At 42.9% G+C, this 20343-nt stretch overlaps 1 protein-coding gene across 1 annotated transcript in view; it reads left to right on the top strand.

The window, feature by feature from the left end:
* Positions 1-20343, top strand: part of LOC149184050 (uncharacterized) — a 144157-nt gene that overhangs the window by 30239 nt on the left and 93575 nt on the right. Inside the window, exons 4-5 of the mRNA XM_089417379.1 lie at positions 1855-1962; positions 2157-2248. Of these exons, the coding sequence (XP_089273505.1) occupies positions 1855-1962; positions 2157-2248 (200 nt within the window). The remainder of the gene's footprint in view (positions 1-1854; positions 1963-2156; positions 2249-20343) is intronic.

Below are 20343 nucleotides of genomic sequence, written 5' to 3'. Positions count from 1 at the left end.
GCACTCTGAGGGTTTTAACCACGTCAAAAATACTGGTGTACTGATTTGAGATCTGGTTGTGAGCGGTGTCCTTTTGGTATTCTTTCTGTGGAACTTACCCTGTAAATTCCTACACCCTTGCTCCAAAAATCAACTCTCTCAATGCCTGCGTAGGCTGTGTCCAGAAGACTCTGCACACTGCTAGAATTAACAAATTCGGCCGACAAAATACTTCTAATCTTAGCTGTGCAAATCCATTACAAAATCACCAGCATCGATAGAGAAAACCACCTGCAAAATAGTCGGAACTCCAAACCATAATAGTTGATCCTCCAATGAGCAACTTGAATTGCCTTTGCGCCCCAAGATTTTGCAAAACCGAGTAAATACTTGCAATAAAGCTCTCTGGGGATCCCGAATTGGATTCCTCAAATTGCCTCACCAGGGAGACACTTGAAGTTCTCCGAAATGAGAGTGGAATTCCTACTCGAAAATTCTTTGTGCGAAACAACACAGGTTGTCTTGGCTAAGCAACACAAGAGAACTAATTGTTAAATTATCAAATGACCAAAAATATGTCAAAATGAGGCTCTCCTCTATTTATAATTGTTGCTTCCTTTCTACCTTGTGGCTCCCACTAGTTCGAACTCCTTTTTGCCTCCTTTGGTTCGATTTTCCTAAGGGGTTCGAATTCCCCCCTTTTTGGGTGGCCCCCACATCCCACTACAAATTAATTTATCTTCTCTAATGTTTGCAGCCTCCTTTTTTTTCCAAAATTAAGTGGAGCCTCCATAACCCACCTTTCCTAAGTTTTAAATGCCAAAATTGCAAAAATGATGATTTTACTGAGAAAATTATTTATTGGGGACATGACAACCCCACAGCCCTAATACGGCAATAGGGGGTTGAGTGTGTCACAAGAATTTAGAGCTGATGCCATAAAACTAGATTACTGATGAGTATAAACTTGAACATTATGTAATCACATATAGGAATCTTGTTCTGTCACAAACTTGGCAGACATTCTCAAAGAGGATCATAAAGAGATAAATACGTAGATACAGAAATCTACTTATAATTGCTACACTTGCAATCCAGTTACCCAGAACCAGCGCCTGCTAATAAGCACCCAATTCTGTGTATATACTAGATGGGAATTTTATAGCATAAGCACCATTGGAAATGAACTCAAATGGATATCCACCAAATTAATGCATTGTCATATGCTATCTTATTCCAAACATCTATTTTGGTCGGTTGTTCAGTTTATTAAATGACAACAGTATACTGATTTCTTAAGGAACGAGTTCTAAACTGTGAATCGTCTGGGCCTTGGAATCTGATTTGGTTGGCTTTCGCTGATAAAGTAATGTCCATTTTATTTCTGTTTCTTATCTTTGCAATGCTAAATATAAATAATTTTTTTGGTCCAGAAAATGTTATTCACTCACTGAAAATACATTGATATATTAAATTTCTCAGTTTACTGTTTAATGTGCCTATTTCTGGAGAATTATATCTGGAAATTAATCAGGGATAGCAAGTAATAAGTATTTTTAACAGTTTATGTGTGCATTGAAAGGCCTCAAATTCCGTTGCAAAAATATGATGGAAATTCATTATAAATTTTACCCAGTTGTGAAATAGAGACAAGTTTCACAGATGACCTATACACTATGGGCATGAGAAGAACATGGAATCATTACTTTAATTTTACACATTGATCTACTTTCAATGTTCGACAACTTATATCAGGTCATTCTTTATTTGAACTAAATTGGCATGTTCAGACCTGAAGGCTATTTATGATATTATATGCAAATATATAGTGACCGTTTCCCAAAAGGATCTTTGAAGTGCCTTCATGTTTTGCAGGCTTTGCTATCTTGTCCAGTAGGATCAATACGTACTGAGAAGCCTCCATCTGATATTTTACAAGTGCACTCAACTATGCCTCTTTCGATTGATGAGAAGTGTCTTCCAGTAAGAATTGGCTTTACTGATTATCTATTCTCTGCATGTGTTTCATTTTTTAATCTTCTGTAATTTTCAATATCTTTTCATTTTTCCACTGCATTTGCACTATACTTTTAACAAGATAATGGACATGTGTGGAAAAAATTTAATTCACATTTTCTGAATCGAGCTTAAGTTTTCTGTGTTATTGATGTATATAGGGTGTCTACCACTGTGGTTACCATTCAAAGAAGTCCTATGGAGCAGCTTCATACTTGATCAAACATCCAAAGGGAAACATACTTGTAGATAGGTATTACTTTAACCTGAATTCTCAGGAGGGCCATAACTAATTTTGATTGAACCTTACCTACTTTGATAATTTCTGTTTTTGTTCTGTTGTTCCCAACTTGCACCATATTGATATCTTAGTCACCATGTATAGTGTTTTTTCAAAAAAAAGAATAACTCAAACTACATTGAATCTTAGTCAGTAGCGAATTTAATTGGTCATGCAAATTTTTTCATATCTTAAAACAGTAACTGTTAAGATTTTTTTTTTTTTTTTGAACTTAAATATAAAAATAAAACCACATATATATGTATGCGTATATTTAATCTTGACATTTAATATGACCTATTTTTGGGTCAAGACTCAAAGTTGAATTTAAAAAAATAAAATAGGTTTATCTTTTTGATTGAATATATGAAATTATAATGGAATTCACTTGTCTTTATCCAATTTGTTGATGAATTTTATTATATCTTTTAGCATTGGGGATTTTTTTTGAATTTCATTGTCCCCAAATTCGAACACGAACATGATCAGGGGTCTTAAATTGATATGGATGAACCTAATCATGTAAATGTATTTATACTAGCATTATATGAAACCTATGTTAAAAACAACTTTGAAGAACCATTTGTATTGATTAAATGGCTTATTCTAGGAACTAGTATTATAAGCACTTTACAAAAATGTCGTAGCAACCTTTGAAGGAAATGAATTTTGAGATATATTAAAGTTTGTCAACAAAGTTGATGTAATTGGTGAAAAAAGGATCTTGCTTCCTACCAAAATGGGTAACCCCTTAGGAGAAAACTTTTCTCCTATTCTGGACTGCTACCCAGTAGCTTCCCTACACATTGGCTTGATGATGATGATATGCCTGCTCCACCAGTGACTACATCTCTCCCCATACAACATTCCTCTTGGATGGAGGTGGCCTACCACTCAACAAGTACTTTGATCATTTTGCAATTGGATGCTTTTACTTAATATTTTTTTATCATTTTGCAATTGGATGCTTTTACTTAATGTTTTGGGCATTAAGTATGGGTACAAGAGTAATTTGGACGATTAACCGATTTTGACTGTGTGAAAATTTCATCTATTGCAATAACTGGAAATTATTCTCCTAATTGCTAATTTAGTCTAACAATTTAACAATGAATAATTCTCTACTGCAATTTTCACCATAAAAATACTGCAGAAAATAAAACACTGGACATTGAGAAATTCTTGCACACAGACAAAAATTTAACACGGTTGTTTTTGGACAATTGTCTTCGGAAAAACCCAACATGGGAATTTCGGCCTTCCTCTCACTGCCTCTTCTGTAACTGGAATACTTCCTCCTGGAATGTTGCTGACCTCCTTTACCACCTACTACTCACCTTTTGGCTTTATCTTCTCTGCTAAGTCTTTGCTATTGAGAAAATCGACCGCCTAGGCAACTGAGTATCTACACCAATGTATTCTCCAACACCACATCAATTCCTTCTTATATCTTCCTGTTGGGACTCCAGTGGCCAAGATTAAATCTTAATCGATGGCTCCGATCATGATCTGTGTGAGTTTCTAGAGAATTTGCATCTTCACTTAGTTGATTTTGGTTAATTAACTAGTTTTCTAAGTTTAGAATTAGGAAACATTAAAAAAATTGGTTAATAATCTAATTAAGTCATCTCTAGGTGAAATTTTCAGAAATGATTTTTGGGTTTTGGAGATCTCATGTATTCTAGCCTCTCCACCAAATTTCGTGGCTAGAAGACATCTGATGCAACAAAAATTCACACTTCCTCTTGGCGAGGACTATGTTCTCTCTAGTGCTGCACATCCTGCCATAATACCTTGTCTCTGTATCACCTCTAGTCACGCTGCTGATGTCTGGCTGGCCAAACTGCCCACCAAGCACCGCGGAACTCTGATGTTGCATCTATGTTGCTGCTGACACTGCCATACTGCGGCCAACATTGCATATGCACTGTAACTCCCTCTCATCTGTCGCTGTAGCAATTGCAACCACTGCAACTGAGAAGCATCCAAAATAATGTCCCTACTACTAAAATGGGTTTTCCACAATACCATCTGTTCTCTGAGATAGACAAACTTAGCTCTCCCTAGAGCTTTTGTGAGTATATTTGTAATCTTCTCTTCTATGGGAACATATTGTAGCTAGACTACTCCACACTGTACACAATCTCTGATGAAATGACATTGGATATCTATGTGTTTCGTGTTGATTTGTGGTAACATCGGATGTGCTCTAGCCATGAAAATTGGTGGAGAGGCTAAGGCACATAAGCTCTCCAAGACCTAGAAATGGTTTGGGGAAATTCCACCCGGTTAGAGAGATATTAAAATAATTAATATTTTTAATGGGGTTCATAAGTCTAAACTTAGGAAAATTAAAATATTAATGGGTATTAATATAAAACTGGGCGAGAATGTTCTAAATGACATGGATCAAGCCAAATCTAATCTTAGCTATTGATTAGGGACTTGATATCGGTCGTTGAAGACTCGACAGGAAAAGTATAAGAGGAGGCTTGAGGGTCAATTGGAGATACGCCAAGATTGACCAGTCAGTTCGATTTTCTGGAGTGGGGCTTGCTGAGAAAATTCGAACAAGTGATCTGTTGCAGCGAGGGGCAATGAGTACATAGCACAGAGGCAGAGATAGTGCCAGAGGGTCAGCGCAGTGACCAAAGTGGCTGACGCAGAGGCAGCTAGAGCTACGTAGAGGCAGTAGGAGCCATGCAGAGGCAGCTAGGGACTGCGCAGAGGCTGAGGGGCCTGCGTGGGTGACGCAGAGGGCCAGAGAGCCGACGCGGAGAGTCAGAAGGCTGATGCAGAGGGTCGGAGAGTTGACGCAGAGACCCAGAAGGCTGAGGCAGAGGCTTTAGGGGCTATGCTGAGGCTAGCAGGGCTGACGGAGAGCCAAGAGGAAGCACCGGAGGGATTTTCATGGAGCAAACTAGAGCTGAGAGGCTGAATATCTGTCTCCAAGAAGAGGTATTACTGCTGTGTAATAATCTTTGTTGGGTGAGCCATTTTGGCACCCTAGTTGTACTCAAGAATCTGCATGATAATAAAACCCTCAGAACTGTTGCACCGGTTTTCCTGCATTGGGTTTTTCCGGGGACGATTGTCCAAAAAGAACGGTGTCCCTTATGTGTTTGTCTCAGTCTTTCAATTGTTGATCTGTATATGGGTTAAGGCCGCATTTGTGTTTATTTTCAATATTTATATGTATAAATAACTTGTTAATGGAATAAACAAGTAGGAGAAATAAACCAGATAATGCAGTAGGGATTTCTAGCGTGTCAGGGTTAGAAATTTCAACATGGTATCAGAGGGTTGCAGATCACAGGAGGACTTAAGGAATCAACGATATCGGAAATTTGCAGAAGTAGCAACTGTTTCGAGAGACGGAGTTGCTCCTAAGCAGAAGGAAGCAGAGAAGAAGTGATGCAGAGGGGCCGCGTCACCATTTCGAGCCAAAGAGAGGGCCAGTGCAGAGGCAGAGAGAGGCAGAAGAGGCTCACGAAGAGCCACGTCATCCTACTCAGCCAGGTAGGCTTGACGCAGTTGGCCAGAGGAGTGATTCAACCTTTGCCGGGATTGCATAGAGCTAGAAGGCTCAGTTTCTTCAGTTGCTGGGGCCTAGGGAGCTGTGGGAAGATTGTGGATTGGGAAGCTGGTGGGGTGCTGTTTCTGTCGAAGTAGAACAATACCTAACAGGATAGAACCAAGGTAGAGGGAGTCGCTACCTTGACGGATTTCTAGCCAAGAAATCCAGATCCGAGTTGCAGTTGCAAAGAGGATTGGAGAGGAGTGGTTCGACATTTGCCGAGAAGATTTTCAGCAAGGAAATCAGAACTTAGAGGGAGATTTCTAGGAGGGAAGTCGAAACTTAGAGGGATTCCAGAAGAAGAGCGGATATTGAAGTGAACAGACTGAGGGATCAGGACAGGTTGGACTAGGCTTCCAACTTTGTCATCTAGAAGGTCAGGATCCTGGCAGTCTTGGATAAACATCGCATCAAGGGCTTTGCCTTGAGAACCGTGGTTATCCTAGTTGACCCAACTAGTAATGAGAAGTATAAGGATGCAATGGCGAGGGCAAAGTGCATAATCCTTGATGGGGTCAAGGATCATGTCGTACCACATACTGCTGAAAAGAACACAACAAAGGAGATGTGGGATACTTTGACAACATTGTATTAGGGCACTTCCATGCAACGAAAGATGCTGTTGGAGAATCAGTTGCGGTCATATCAGATGCAGAAAGGGGAGCAGATAGATCTATTCCTCCTCAAATTGCAAGAGATTCATGACCAACTTACTTCCATAGGGGCTACGCTGGATTAGGAGTTCATGGTGAGGATTACCCTGAATGCGGTCTCCGAGGAGAGGGAGACATTTTTCCAAGGCATTTTGGGTAGAGCTAATCTTCTAGGATGGGAAGAGATGTGGGCAGCTCTTCGCTAAGAAGAGATTAGACAGTTGACTAAGGCAGGGAGTAGTGGGAAGGGAAGTCAAATCAAGAAAGAAGAGGATGAGGATGCGGCTCTAGCATCTGCGGGACAGCAAGGGAAGAGGAAGAAGAAGGATATCTCCAAGGTGAAGTGCTTCCATTGTGGGGCGCTGGGTCATTATGCATCACAGTGTCCCAGGAAGAAGAAGAAGGGAGAGTCTTTTGATTCCAAGGCAACTTTGGCTAAGGCGGAGAAAGAAGTCAAGGCTGATGACGACTGTGCCATGAGTGCTCATGCACCTCTAGAGAAGAGGTGGGGAGACATCGAGTTGTAGTTAGGAGGACTACATACTAGGGGCAGGATCCTTGAGGTGCCCAAACTCTTGGATCATATCCAGCTACAGGAGCCCTTAATGACAGTAGCAAGATGACAGAGGTTGGGTGGAGCAAGATGCGATGGAGTCACAAGGTAGTGCTAGAGTGTAGAGGTTAGTAGCAGCGCAGTGGAGGTTGCAGTAGTGCAAGAGGCACAAAGGTGTTTGCAACAACGCAGAGGCAGCAGAGGTAGCTTTAGCATTAGGAGGCTTCCATACTGACAAGGATGTTAGAATTTGGGTAGATCAGTTACTTACTTCTCATTAATTGAGTTGCAGTGTAACATTTAGCATTGGCAGTGCTATGGGTAGCATGGGAATCATGTTGAGAGGGAGCTGTAGTACAGATGTAACAGTGGCTGTGGCAATGTCATGCGCAGCAATACAGGAAGCAACAGTGCAATGGATGTTGGGCAACAGGCCAAGCATCAACACAGGTATCGGTGCAGAGGATTAGTGTGATGTTTCAGTGGTGGAACATTACTAGAGCACATTCCTCGCTAAGAGGGAGTGTTGATTTGTGGTAGCATCGGATGTGATATAGCCATGAAAATTGTTGGAGAGGCTAAGCACATAAGGTCTCCAAGACCTAGAAATGGTTTGGGGAAATTCCACCCGGTTAGAGAGATATTAAAATAATTAATATTTTTAATGGGGTTCCTATGTCTAAACTTAGGAAAATTAAAATATTAATGGGTATTAATATAAAATTGGGTGAGAATGTTCTAAATGACATGGATCAAGCCAAATCTAATCTTATTCGTTGATTAGGGACTTAAACTCGGCCGTTGAAGACTCAACAAGAAAAGTATAAGAGGAGGCTTGAGGGTCAGTTGGAGATACACCAAGATTGATCAGTCAGTTTGATTTTCTGGAGCGGGGCTTGCTGAGAAAATTCAAACAAGTGATTTGTTGCAGTGAGGGGCAGTGAGTACATAACAAAGAGGCAGAGATAGTGCTAGAGGGTTAGCGCAGTGAACAAAGACGTTGACGTAGAGGCAGCTAGAGCTACGCAGAGGCAGCAGGAGCCATGCAGAGGCAGCTAAGGACTGCGCAGAGGCAGAGGGGCTTGCGTGGGTGACACAGAGGGCTAGAGAGCTGACGAAGAGAGTCAGAAGGCTGACACAGAGGGCCAGTGAGCTGACATAGAGAGGCAGAAGGCTAAGGTAGAGGCTTCAAGAGCTACGATGAGGGTAGTAGGGCTGACGTAGAGCCAAGAGGAAGCGCCGAAGGGATTTTTGTGGGGCAGACTAGAGCTTAGTTGCTGAATATCTGTCTCCAATAAGAGGTATTACTGCTGTGTAACAATCTCTGTTGTGAGCCATTTCTGTACCCTAGTTGTACTCAAGAATATGCATAATAATAAAACCCTCAGAACTGTTGCACCGGTTTTCCTGCATTGGGTTTTTCCGGGGACGATTGTCGAAAAGTAATAGTGTCCCTTGTGTGTTTGTCTCAGTCTTTCAGTTTCTGATCTGTATATGGGTTAAGGTTGTATTTGTGTTTATATTCAGTATTTATATGTATAAATAAATTGTTAATGAATAAACAAGAAGGATAAATAAACCAGATAATGCAGTAGTGATTTCTAATGTGCCAGACTTAGAAATTTCAACATTTCGACTTGTCATAAAACATTGGATTCTCAGAGAGCTTAATGCAACTCTGATTATCATAGTAGACACCGGTTGCCTTCATCCTCTGCCTGAACAAGCTTACTAGCAACTTTCAAAGGCATATAGCTTCGCACGTTTTGTGTTTGCTGCCATATACTTTGCTTCTACAGAGCTTAGTGCTACTGACTTTTGCTTCTTGCTACACCAAGAAACCATCCCTGATCCAACTCTGAAGCAGTACCCAAAGGTACTTTTCTTATCCATTGAATTGCCTGCCCAATCTGCATATGTGAATACACATAGTCTGACATCATTCCCTCAGGTATATCTCAACCCATACTCGACTGTACCATGCACATACCTCAGAATATGCCTCACTGCTACCCAATGTACCGTCTTCAGTTCCACCATAAACTAACTGAGGGTATTGATTGTGAAGCAAATATTTGGCCTAGTGTTGACTAGATACATGAGAGAATTGATAAACTGTCTATACAAGGTGGGGTCGATATCCTTGTCATCTAATGCATCTATCTTCTTCGAGTTGGCGATCATGGGCGTAGACATGGATCTACAATCTTGCATTCTGAATATCTTTAGAATGTCTGTAGCATATCTTCCCCGCCCAAGGAATATATCCTCGTCCTTCTGCCACACTTCCAATCTTAGGAAATAGTGCATCAACCCCAAATCCTTCATATCAAACTCTGTTGCCAGGTCCCTCTTGTAGTCCTCTATGAGCCCTGATGATCCTGTCAAGAAAAGATCATCCACATACAATACTAAGATGAGTGGCTCACCCTCTACCATCAAATAGTAAAAGTTGGGATCAACATCACTCTTGACGAATCCCATCTGCTGCAAGTAGCTGTCGATCCGACCATACCATGCCTCGACAGCCTGCTTGAGCCTGTATAAATCTTTCTTCAATATTCACACATGAGTGCACCTCTCATGAGTCTCGAAGCCCTATGGTTGTTCAATGTACACCTCTTCCTCTATCACCCCATTCAGGAATGCTGCCTTGACGTCCATCTTGTGAATTTCCCATCCCATTTGAGCTGCTAAGGATATAACTGACCGAATAGAGGTGTCTCTGGAAATTGGAGCGAAGGTCTCCTCATAATCTATCCCTTCTTTCTATGCATACTCCTTTGCCACAAACCTAGCCTTTTGCTTCTCCACACTGCCATCTGCTGCATACTTGATCTTGTAGAGCCATCGAGATCCTACAATTGACCTATCCTTGGGCCTTTGTACCACCTCCCAAACATCATTCGTCATGATAGAGTTGAATTCTTCTACCATGGCATCTACCCATACTTGATGTTGTGCGGATTCCTGAAAACTAGAAGGTTCTGCAACCTGAGCTACCAATGCTTGTGTAATATTCCTAAATGGAAATATTAAGTGTAAACAAAAGCATGCACTATGATCAGCGAGTAAATTTAACACATATCCACAAAATTACAATTCTGCACAAGGAAAAATAACTGGAAGTTGAGTAATTTTATTAATTTTGGATAAAATTGGTTACAAAATGAGTGGAAAAATGGCACCTAAGATTGCTATAGCAAGCAATGACAAACTTGTTGGAAAATGTAACTAGGTTCGCTCTTCATTTAATGTATTTGAGCCATCATGTAATGTATTTGTCAAAAGAATAAATAAAAGAATTATTATTATTATTATTGTGACTTATTAAAGCATGGGTTTCATGCTTGGGTCACCTTGTTTTAGGTCAAAGTCCCATTGAGGACTTCTAGGATTTATTCTGAGTCAATAGAGTCATTGTACTTTCAAATAGACCCTTCTTGGGCTTTTGAATCATGTAAAAAGGTTAAGTATTGAGTCAAATATGATTTAAGTACCCTCCACACCAAGTCGGCCTAAGGACCCTAATTCGACCCACAAGAAGCCTATAAATACAAGCTAGTCGAAATTATTTGGAGCATCACTCTCTCACAACAAGTTCGATATCTCTTGTAGCCGGGAAAAGTGCGAAGTCTGTTGGTGGGAAGTCGAAGTGAATGTGAGTTTGGCGAAGTGTAAGGAGAAAGCAAAAATCGAAATTTTGGTGCCTCTCTCTCTCTCTGTTTTGTGTCCTGGATTGGAAGATCAAAGTCTTCCAAGTTTCTCTGTTGCTAGAAGCTGGTAGTTGCTAGAAGCTTTTGCCTAGTCGAAGTTGCTAGAAAGGGGTCGAAATTTTGGGAGGCTGACTTGGTGTGGAGGGAAGGGCTTGTCTTGGTCTAGGGTGAAGAGTCTCAAAGAATACTATTGAAAGGAAGAATTTCTTGACTGTGTTTTCCCCTCGAGGGGGGTTTTGACCTGACATAGTGCCTACATCTGGTGTCTATTATTTTATGTGTTACTGCTTTGGTAATTGCTTGATGAACTAAAGGAAAGAAGATATAAAGAATTGTAATAATAAGAAGCATCACAAGGAATTATCAAGAATAAGAAAATATATTTGCCTTTCTGATTTTCTAACAAAACCCAGGTGGGAGTAAGATGCCCACAAGCTGCAATGACTCAACCGAGGAAATCTCTGCACTGCCTTGGAAAATATGGATGTTGTTGGGGAAGGGAAATGGATACATTGGCCTCAAATGTGCTCAGAAAATTCTAAAATTTTAGCTAGCACCTCTCCTCAATAAGCTCAACCAAACCCAAAAATATCTCACGGACCCAGGTGGTGGAAATGGTCCTAGAGTGAACTGCACCCTTCTCCAATAATTTCTGTTGCTAGCTGCTGACTGGAACATTGATTTCTGCTAGAAGTACTGCCCAAAAAAGTCTGTGAAATTAACCTTTGACTACTCTCACTAAACCCAAAAAAACCCAAAAAGGGTTTGGGCAAAATTTATCGACCACCCGGGACCCCAAATTTAAGCTTGCTCCTCCCAACTGGCTACCAAATAACTTTGCTGTTTTGGGGCACTAAAACTCCTACAAAAATTCTGCAAAATTATTAGACCCTAAATGCTAGTCCAAAAAAACCTAGAAATGTTTTGGGCTAATTATGATCTCTTGGAATTACCCAAATTTGGTGCTACGTCCTCCTTTACTGGTTTTGTGTCCCCCTCAAGCTACTGCAAATTTGGCCCTGTTTCCACCCTTGAATGATTGTAGAATTCCCTACAAATTACTCCTGGAAGGTAAGAGGGAAATCCCTTCCTCAACCTTGCACAACTTGGCTAGCAACAATTCCACAAAATTCTGCCCAACAAAAGACTGCGTAGGCCCTAGGAATGCTGAATTTGGTTCTCACCGGAGCAACAATCTCCAACCCTGAAACTCTCCACAAAATCTGGTCCAATATCAAGGGACTTTCTCCTAAATTCTCCAACTGATTTTTCCCTTGAATACCCATCAACCAAGAAAATCGATTTCTGCCACTACGTCTTCCTGGAAGTTCGGACCGGCTAAAGTATGGATGGAAATAACCCACAATCTCCAATAATCGCCTCTCCAAGAAGCTCTAAAATTCTTTCCTAGCATGGCACTCTAAGTCGATGGAAGAAAGAGTTGAGATTTTCATCCAGAAATCTCCTTGTGCTAAGCAACACTAGTAGTCTTGGCTAAGCAGCTCAAGAGTACTCTAAATCAGAAATTCGATTTGTTAAAAGCCCCCAAAATGATGCCTCCTCCTATTTATATTGGTTGCCCCCTTTCTCCCCTTGTGGGTCCCACCAATTCGATTTCCTTCTCCGTAGCTCGATTTTCCTAAGGGGTTCGAATTCCCCTTTTTGGGTGGCCCCACATCCCACTACCAATTTAATCTTTCCTTTTCTCTAATGTTGGTGGCTTCCATCTCTCCAAAAATTAAGTGGTGACTCCCTCCACCCACTTTTCCTAAGTTTACATGCCAAATTTTTTTCCAAAACCCAGTTGAAAAAAATAGAAATTCATCTTAGCAAAATTTTATTGAATTTGGGACATTACAATCCTACACCAAAAATTTCTTGTCCTCAAGCAATGCTTGAACAAGCACCCACTCGATCAACTGACCCCAACAGTCTCTACACACAATATCGGGGACCCAAATGTACCACTCAGCCATCCTTGATCTCTGCCCCGTCCTACCGGGATCCCAAGCCATCCTGATCAACGTGAGGCATCCCTTACTCCACTCATTGTCCATCTCAACATAGGCACCAAATGCCCCCTGCATACCGCCACTAAGAAGAGCATCATGGTAGTATAAAATCCTGATCATCTCCTTGTGAAACTGCTCTACCGAATAGTCTCTCTCGTGCACTTCAGGAGTAGACCCCTGAAGATGCAATCCAATCCCTGTGTGATTGAACCCTCGTCTGCTTGGCCTTCCCTTGATCTCCTCCTGCTCATCACCTTGCCACACTGGTGAAGTTCCCCACACCACAAACGAGTCACTAAAACCCAATGGAAGATCTGGATGACCTTCCCGTTTAGGAACCAACTCACCTCTATGGGTAGCTGAACTGCCAATCCCTGCTATTCCAGAATCCCCTTCCCATCGCAGAATGAACCTATCCTGCTGACATCGTGACACCCATATCTATCATGATCAGCGCTATGCCCAATCTGCCAAGGTAACTCAACAATGCTTGAGTCCACCACTCCACGGCTAGCCTCGATCCTGAGCAGCAACCTGCCTCGCCATATGATTAAGGTCTTAGTGACTCCCCATGTGCCATCCGGGGAAAGAATCAGATCAACCTTTATCGTAACCCTACCCATCAAGAAGTGGAGTGATCCATTCGCCAAACGGATCCCTAGATCCCCTAACCATACTGGGAGCTCACAACTCCCACTCCTCACGGGCTGCAGTTGTGTAGCACTTCTACCTGCTAGAACCCATCTGGCCCTCATCTCTGACCCTTGTATGTATCCCATAGGTGGACCCCAAATATCTGGATGATCTAGGTCTGGGTGTGACAAAGGACCCTTCCAAGACCTTTTACTTTCGTGATGTGTTAAATTGCATTTTTAAAAGAACATTAATGAATACATCTGCATGCTGTAAAGAAGAGGAACATGACAATCATCAACACATGAAAACATAAGCCGTTGATAACGGAGTTCGTCCAGGAGGTACTACATCTCATGGCCCCGGTGTCAAGATGGTGTAGGCCGCTGCATTAAGTGCTATCGATAGTGATGATGTACATAGAGGTGATGTCACTATCATACAGGGAAAATGCCCTCACGCAGGAGTGGCGCCAAGAGATGTTCCACTACAGGAACTCTCAGTCAAAAGACTATTATCAGTATGACACAAACTCATGCATGATGAGCATCCTGCCAACATGGCATAAAAGGGATCTCATTGCAAACATACATGATGACAATATGAGTATCCCAGCAACATACAACAAAGGGATCTCAAAACATAACATGACAAATCATGACAATAAGTACATCACATAGACGATTCTGCGTCACATCAAGCAGGAATCATGAAAACAAGTAATAAACAAGATCCCTCATCAACATCAAATAGGGATTTCTGCAGCACAATGCATGGCAAAAGTACATGAACACACTGCATATACCTCACAACCAAGGGCCATCTGAAGAAACGGATGTCAAACTGCTGAAGCTTTTCGTGCCATCGATCTCACGGCATCAATCGCATGGAAATGGCTGCTCGCACATAAATGCTGACATCTGCATTCCACTCTTCTAAGTGGCTAGAAAATAAAATGAGCAAATGAAAAATCTGAATGCACCACCAGATTTGTGGCGTCAAATAGTGCAAAGTCGACTATCAAATTTTTGAATTTTGAGAAATTGAGAATCTGGGGCTCAAGGAATCTTTTAGATTCCCCCTAGATTCCTCAAAGATTTTGCTCCATGGGTGGATTGGAAATCTGCAACTCAAAAGGCGAATCCATCCTTGCCATTGCGATCTATGCGGAAAACCGTGAAAAACGACTATTAACTTGACTATATTCTGACATGGAGAAAAATTACCTCCTCGGGAAAATTTCAAGGATCATGGTTCCGCTCCTATTTCTACAGCAATCATGGTTCCACCTCCATACTGAAAAATGGCCAAAATTGCAGAACTCTGACGGAGAAATGGATAGCGCCATTGTGTTCGTGGCGTTGAGAAGTGCTGAAACCATATAAAATTTGTCAAAATATGACAGTGAAAATTCAACCCTCCCGCAAAACGCTGCCTCGAACTGCGTGCACTGCCTCCTCTCCCTGGGCGCACTGACACACTGTGTTTAAATAAAAATTGGTTGACGGATTTTCCCAAGTGACGGTTAGCTGAGTTGGTTAAGGAGCCCGGTTCATATGGAGGAGGTCGGGTGGTCAAACCCTGACTCCTCCTTTTTTAAATTTTTTTTTTTTAAATTTTAAGTTTTGGTTGGGCCGGGCCTGCCTTGGGCATCCTGCCCACCGTACTCACCTCTGGCTGGTTCCATGCATTAAGGTTGGTGGTTGAGGCTGGGTTCGTGCCCCAAGGGTTGGCCTGCCTTAATGGTCATTGTTTGTATTGGATGGGTTGGGTTTGCGCCCCAAGGGTTGACCCACCCAACTCCCTGCTCCTTTTTACGTTGAGCCATGGTATGAGGGGTGGCGGGGTCATGGCTGCCCACCCCACGTGGTGTTGAGATGGTTTTGGGGGCGGCGGGGTCATGGCCGCCTGCCCCCTTTTTTTTAAACATATTTTGTTATATGGGTATGAGGGGTGGCGGGGGTGGTGGCTCGCCACCACATATAATATTTTTTAATTTTTAATATTAAAAAATAGGGCATTTTTAAAATTGTTCGGATTTTAGGCTGAAGGAGACAAATTAAATGGGCCACAAATTCACCCGGAATCTTACCCAGGTTGGCCAAAATCCGGTGGCCGGGTTTTGTCCAAATTGTGGCCTCCTTAAGCTTGCTTAGTTAGCAAAAAGTCAACCGAACTTTCACTGCTTCTAACTTGCGCATACGGACTCGGTTTGCGAGTCGTTCACATCACCACGATCAGGACAACGAGATCTTCGCTCTGGCCCTCGTTTGAAATCATTCCGGTCACTTTGATTTTCAAGCTTTCATAAGACCTCTTTGTCCTGTGTGTGTCCCTGGAGCCACCTCGATCACTGGAACTTGTTCCACGCATGCCAATCTTCCCTGCTTCTACCAGACCGCATAGTGAAATTTTCTATCCTCTCTTGATGATACACCTGAACACTACTTGGAGTTTGGACACCCTCCTGTAGACGAAGTCTACCATCCACTATCCTGTCCCTCATGCATATGTAGCGCCTCCGACTCCCTCACCAAAAGTGTATCATGCAGCTCCCTAGTGATCACCTCCCCAAGTGTTAGCCTAGGGGTGGAACTTATGCTCCCTCAGCAGTAGACCACGCCATCCTTAAGCCGCTATTCGTCAGCTCGTGCACCCACCAAATGCCTCAACTGGAGCATCTCCCTCCTGCCCATGAAACACTGTGTCTCATCCAACTATCTAGGGTGAGCCTCCCATGTCCTGCTACCTGTACTGAGGGCATCATGGGGCAGCAACCCGACCCTCAACAACTGTAAGCCATGCTAGAGAGTGATAGGTATGTAAGTCCCCACGAGTATGACCAAGAGTTTGCATGGACACCGAAAGGTAATCCCATGGATGCCCCTCTCTCTGTCCTGGTCCTACTGATAACTCCATCGAAGACCTTTGCTGATAGTTCCATCGAAGACCTGACTCTGCTGAGCAGGATGTCCCTAAATGTCCCATTCATATGGGGTGAGCTGCATCTAATGGTACGCCTCCTCTCACTCCATGGTGTAAACCTGTGCACCACAACGCACTGCAATGCGTCTACATGCTCGCCTGCAAACCACTGCTCAACGCTACATGCTCCTACATGCCATTGAATGCCAGGGTCTAAAACTGAGATAGTACGTTTCGACCTGCACCCTACCGATACTGCCTCCTCCACTGACGTATTACCATACCCTATGATGCATGGGTCTCACCTCCAAATCCTCCCTGAGAGACACAAGAGGAGAATCCTTGTATGTACCAATGGCGATGCCACCATTGGGTTGCTCCTCCGCTAAGTCCCAATTAATTGCAGAGAGTCCTTGGCCCCAAACAAGGCACTATCTGGTGGCCTGCCAATGCCACCTCCTCCAAAAAACTCCTGCCAGAGTATGTTGATCATCTTGTGATCCCATGTACAACCATCATACCAAAACGACCTAGGGAGTCCCCTCACAAACTGACCGGCCACTGGCGCTGATTGAGACTCCCCTAACAAATGCTTGCGCTCGATCGCTGGGTCAAATATACCACCAATGTTGTAATCAATCTGCATATCTGGTAAATGGTAGGTAGTCCCACCTAGATCCTAATGCCAACCTGGGCCTCCAGTATCCATGATGCTTGAATGTGTCTGCTGACTCTCACCCCGACCTATGATCAATCCCATACGCATAGTCCACTCCATCGAGCACCAACCCAGAATCTCGCGCCATCCAACCCCAAGGGAAGGATCGAGAGCATGAAATCCTGTACATGGAACTAACCCTCCATCCTACAAAGGCTGCACCATGTGCAACTCATGTCGCCTCATCTCACCATCCTGGTTAACACACAAAATTTGTAGAGGTGACTCTACCTCTCCCTCTCTAATGTGCAGTGGTAACCTACTAGTGCTACCAGCCTCATCTATGCATGTTTAAGTAGGGTTGCCCCGTCGCTCCAATGTGCACTCCAGCTGAACCATTAGGGAACCCAACTGTTCCCCAACGTGAGTTAGTTTGGCTGCTGACTCGGCACAAATTGCTCTCATGCCCTCTAGCTCCTCACTCTGATGTAGAATGGCCTATCGCACTGTCATCGCCTTCTTTCTCAATGCTAGAACGTCGGCCCGAAATTGATGAAATTGTGGAGGGAGGCTATTGTTTGTAAACATGGTCATCGCTCTGGACCCCTCTGTCTCTTCTGGTGCCTCGTCAACGACAGGTATGCCTCCAGGCACCTCATCAACTTGCTGTGGGCAGCTATCATCTAGAAACTCGGTCATAGCAATGGGTACCTCGTTAACTATCGGCATCTCATCAATAGATGGTCCTCTGAGTGTATGTTCTACTCCCTCAACCAAGGTGTCAGTCGGAGCTACCAAAGAGGACTCCAACAATGGTGACTCCTGCTCCACACCAGGTATATTGATGTGCCGCTCGCCATCCTGCGTGTCCTCCTGCTCAACGTCCTCCTCAAGCTCTTGACATCTAAATCCCAGTCTCCACCAGCAGAAACACCCCCTACTCTCAACCTCTAACTATCCTCATCTTGTCCACTCCCTCTGAGAGGGTTTGGCGTCCTTTTAGTCAAATCTATCCATGAGCCTCCGTGTGAACTCTGTGTAGGATGTGATACGTGCATGACCCAAAGGGATCATCCCTCGGTACCAACACTCCATAACATTTCCATCCAAGTGCAAAGTGGCATGTCCAATAGCATCCGCTTCCATCATGGGGTTTAGCCGGAAATATGTGTCCAATCCTTGTACCCATTTTTTGACAAAACTCCTAGCGGAGCCATCAAAGTGGGTGAGGGTCATTTTCCCTCAATGCTACTCACTCTTCCTTGAGCTGTGGGTTTGTCTATGGTTCAACCATCACAATGCATACACGCCCAAGTCTTCCATGATCTTGTTGTCAATACCACAACTGGCCAAGATCATGCTCTAATACCATTGTAATATTCATAAATGGAAATATTAAGTGTAAACAGAAGCATGCACTATGAACAAGAAGTAAATTTAACACACATCCACAAAATTACAATTTTGCACAAGGAAAAATAATTGGAAGCTGAGTCATTTTATTAATTCTGGATAAAATTGGGTACAAAATGAGTGGAACAATGGCACTTGAGCTTGCTATAGCAAGCAATGACAAACCCAGGTGGGAGTAAGATGCCCACAAGCTGCAATGACTCAACCCAGGAAATCTTTGTGCTGCCCTGGAAAATCTAGACATTGTTGCTGAAGGGAAATGGATGCACTGGCCTCAAATGTGCTCAGAAAATTCTGAAATTTTAGTTGGCACCTCTCCTCAATAAGCCCAACCAAACCCAAAAATATATCATGGACCCAAGTGGTGGAAATGGTCCTAGAGTGAATTGCGCCCTTCTCCAATAATTTTTGTTGTTGGCTGCTAACTGAGACATTGATTTCTGCTAGAAATACTGTCCAGAAAATTCTACGAAATTAACCCCAAACTCCTCTCACCAAACTCACAAAAACCCAGAAAGGGTTTGGGAAAAATTTACCGACCACCTGCAACCCCAAATTTAAGTTTGTTCCTCTCAATTGGCTGCCAGATAACTCTGCTGTTTTTGGGCACCAAAACTCCTCCAAAATTTCTGCAAAATTCGGAGTAGACTTCTGGATGTTAGTCCAACAAAATCCATAAAAGTTATGGGCTAATTCTGATCTCCTGGAATTACCCAAATTTGGTGCTACGCCCTCCTCTACGGGTTCTGTGCCCCCCTCAAGATATTGCTGCAAATTTGGCCCCGTTTCCACCCTTGAATCGCTGTAGAATTCACTGAAAATTACTCCCTGAAGGTAAGAGGGAGATCTCTTCCTCAACCTTGCACAACTCGACTACCAACATTTCCACAAAAGTTTGCCGAACAAAAGACTACGTAGGCCCTAGGAATGCTGAATTGGGTTCTCATCGGAGCAACAATCTCCAACCCTGAAACTCTCCACAAAATTTGGTCCAATATCAAGTGACTTTCTCCTAAATTATCCAGCTAAATTTTCCCTTGAAGACCCCTCAACCAAGCAAATTGATTTTTGCCACTATGTCCTAGAAGTTCAGACCGGCTAAAGCATGGCTGGAAATAACTCATAATCTCCTCTCCAATAAGCTCTAAAATTCTCTCTTAGGGTGGCACTCTAAGTCCACCGAAGAAAGAACTGAGATTTCTGCCTGGAAATCTTGTGCTAAGCATCATTGGTAGTATTGGCTAAGCAGTGCAAGAGTACTCTAAATCAGAAATTCAATTTGTCAAAAGCGCCCAAAATGATGCCTCCTATTTATCTTGGTTGCCCCCTTTCTCCCCTTGTGGGTCCCACCAATTCGACTTCCTTCTCCCTAGCTCAATTTTCCTAAGGGGTTCGAATTCCCATTTTTGGGTGGCCCCACATCCCACTACCAATTTAATCTTTCCTTTTCTCTAATGTTGGTGGCTTCCATCTCTCCAAAAATTAAGTGGGGACTCCCTCCACCCACTTTTCCTAAGTTTACATGCCAAAATTTTTTCAAACACCCAATTGAAAAAAATAGAAATTCATCTTAGCAAAATTTTATTGAATTAGGGACATTACAACTTGATATTTGTCAGGATGCCTATGCTTTCTTTTCTTCGTCCTAGGAGGTCCAACAAACCTCTCTGCATCTCTCAATGTCTGATGAACCTCTCTGCTGGCTCGACCACTAGTAGTGGGAGGTTCTACTAGCTCTTCCTCATCCTGCCCCTGCTGCTCCGTTTCCTGAGATCTCACTAGATATCTTGCTCCTGAGGAACTACTAGTATTGGTTACTATACTGGATCCCGTGATTGTCCCACTAGTGGTCCCACTGGCTGCCCCTGTGGCTGGACCAATTTAACTTCAACTGGCTAAATCTGATCATCTGCAGGTGTTGACCCGTA

The sequence above is a fragment of the Pinus tabuliformis genome, chromosome 3_2, assembly GCF_031772625.1.
Source record: "Pinus tabuliformis cultivar Carrire ecotype Pingquan chromosome 3_2, CPIR1, whole genome shotgun sequence".
In the NCBI taxonomy this organism is placed as follows: Eukaryota; Viridiplantae; Streptophyta; class Pinopsida; order Pinales; family Pinaceae; genus Pinus; species Pinus tabuliformis.
Note: the sequence above shows the minus strand (reverse complement) of the source record. Positions and strands in the feature narration are given on the sequence as shown.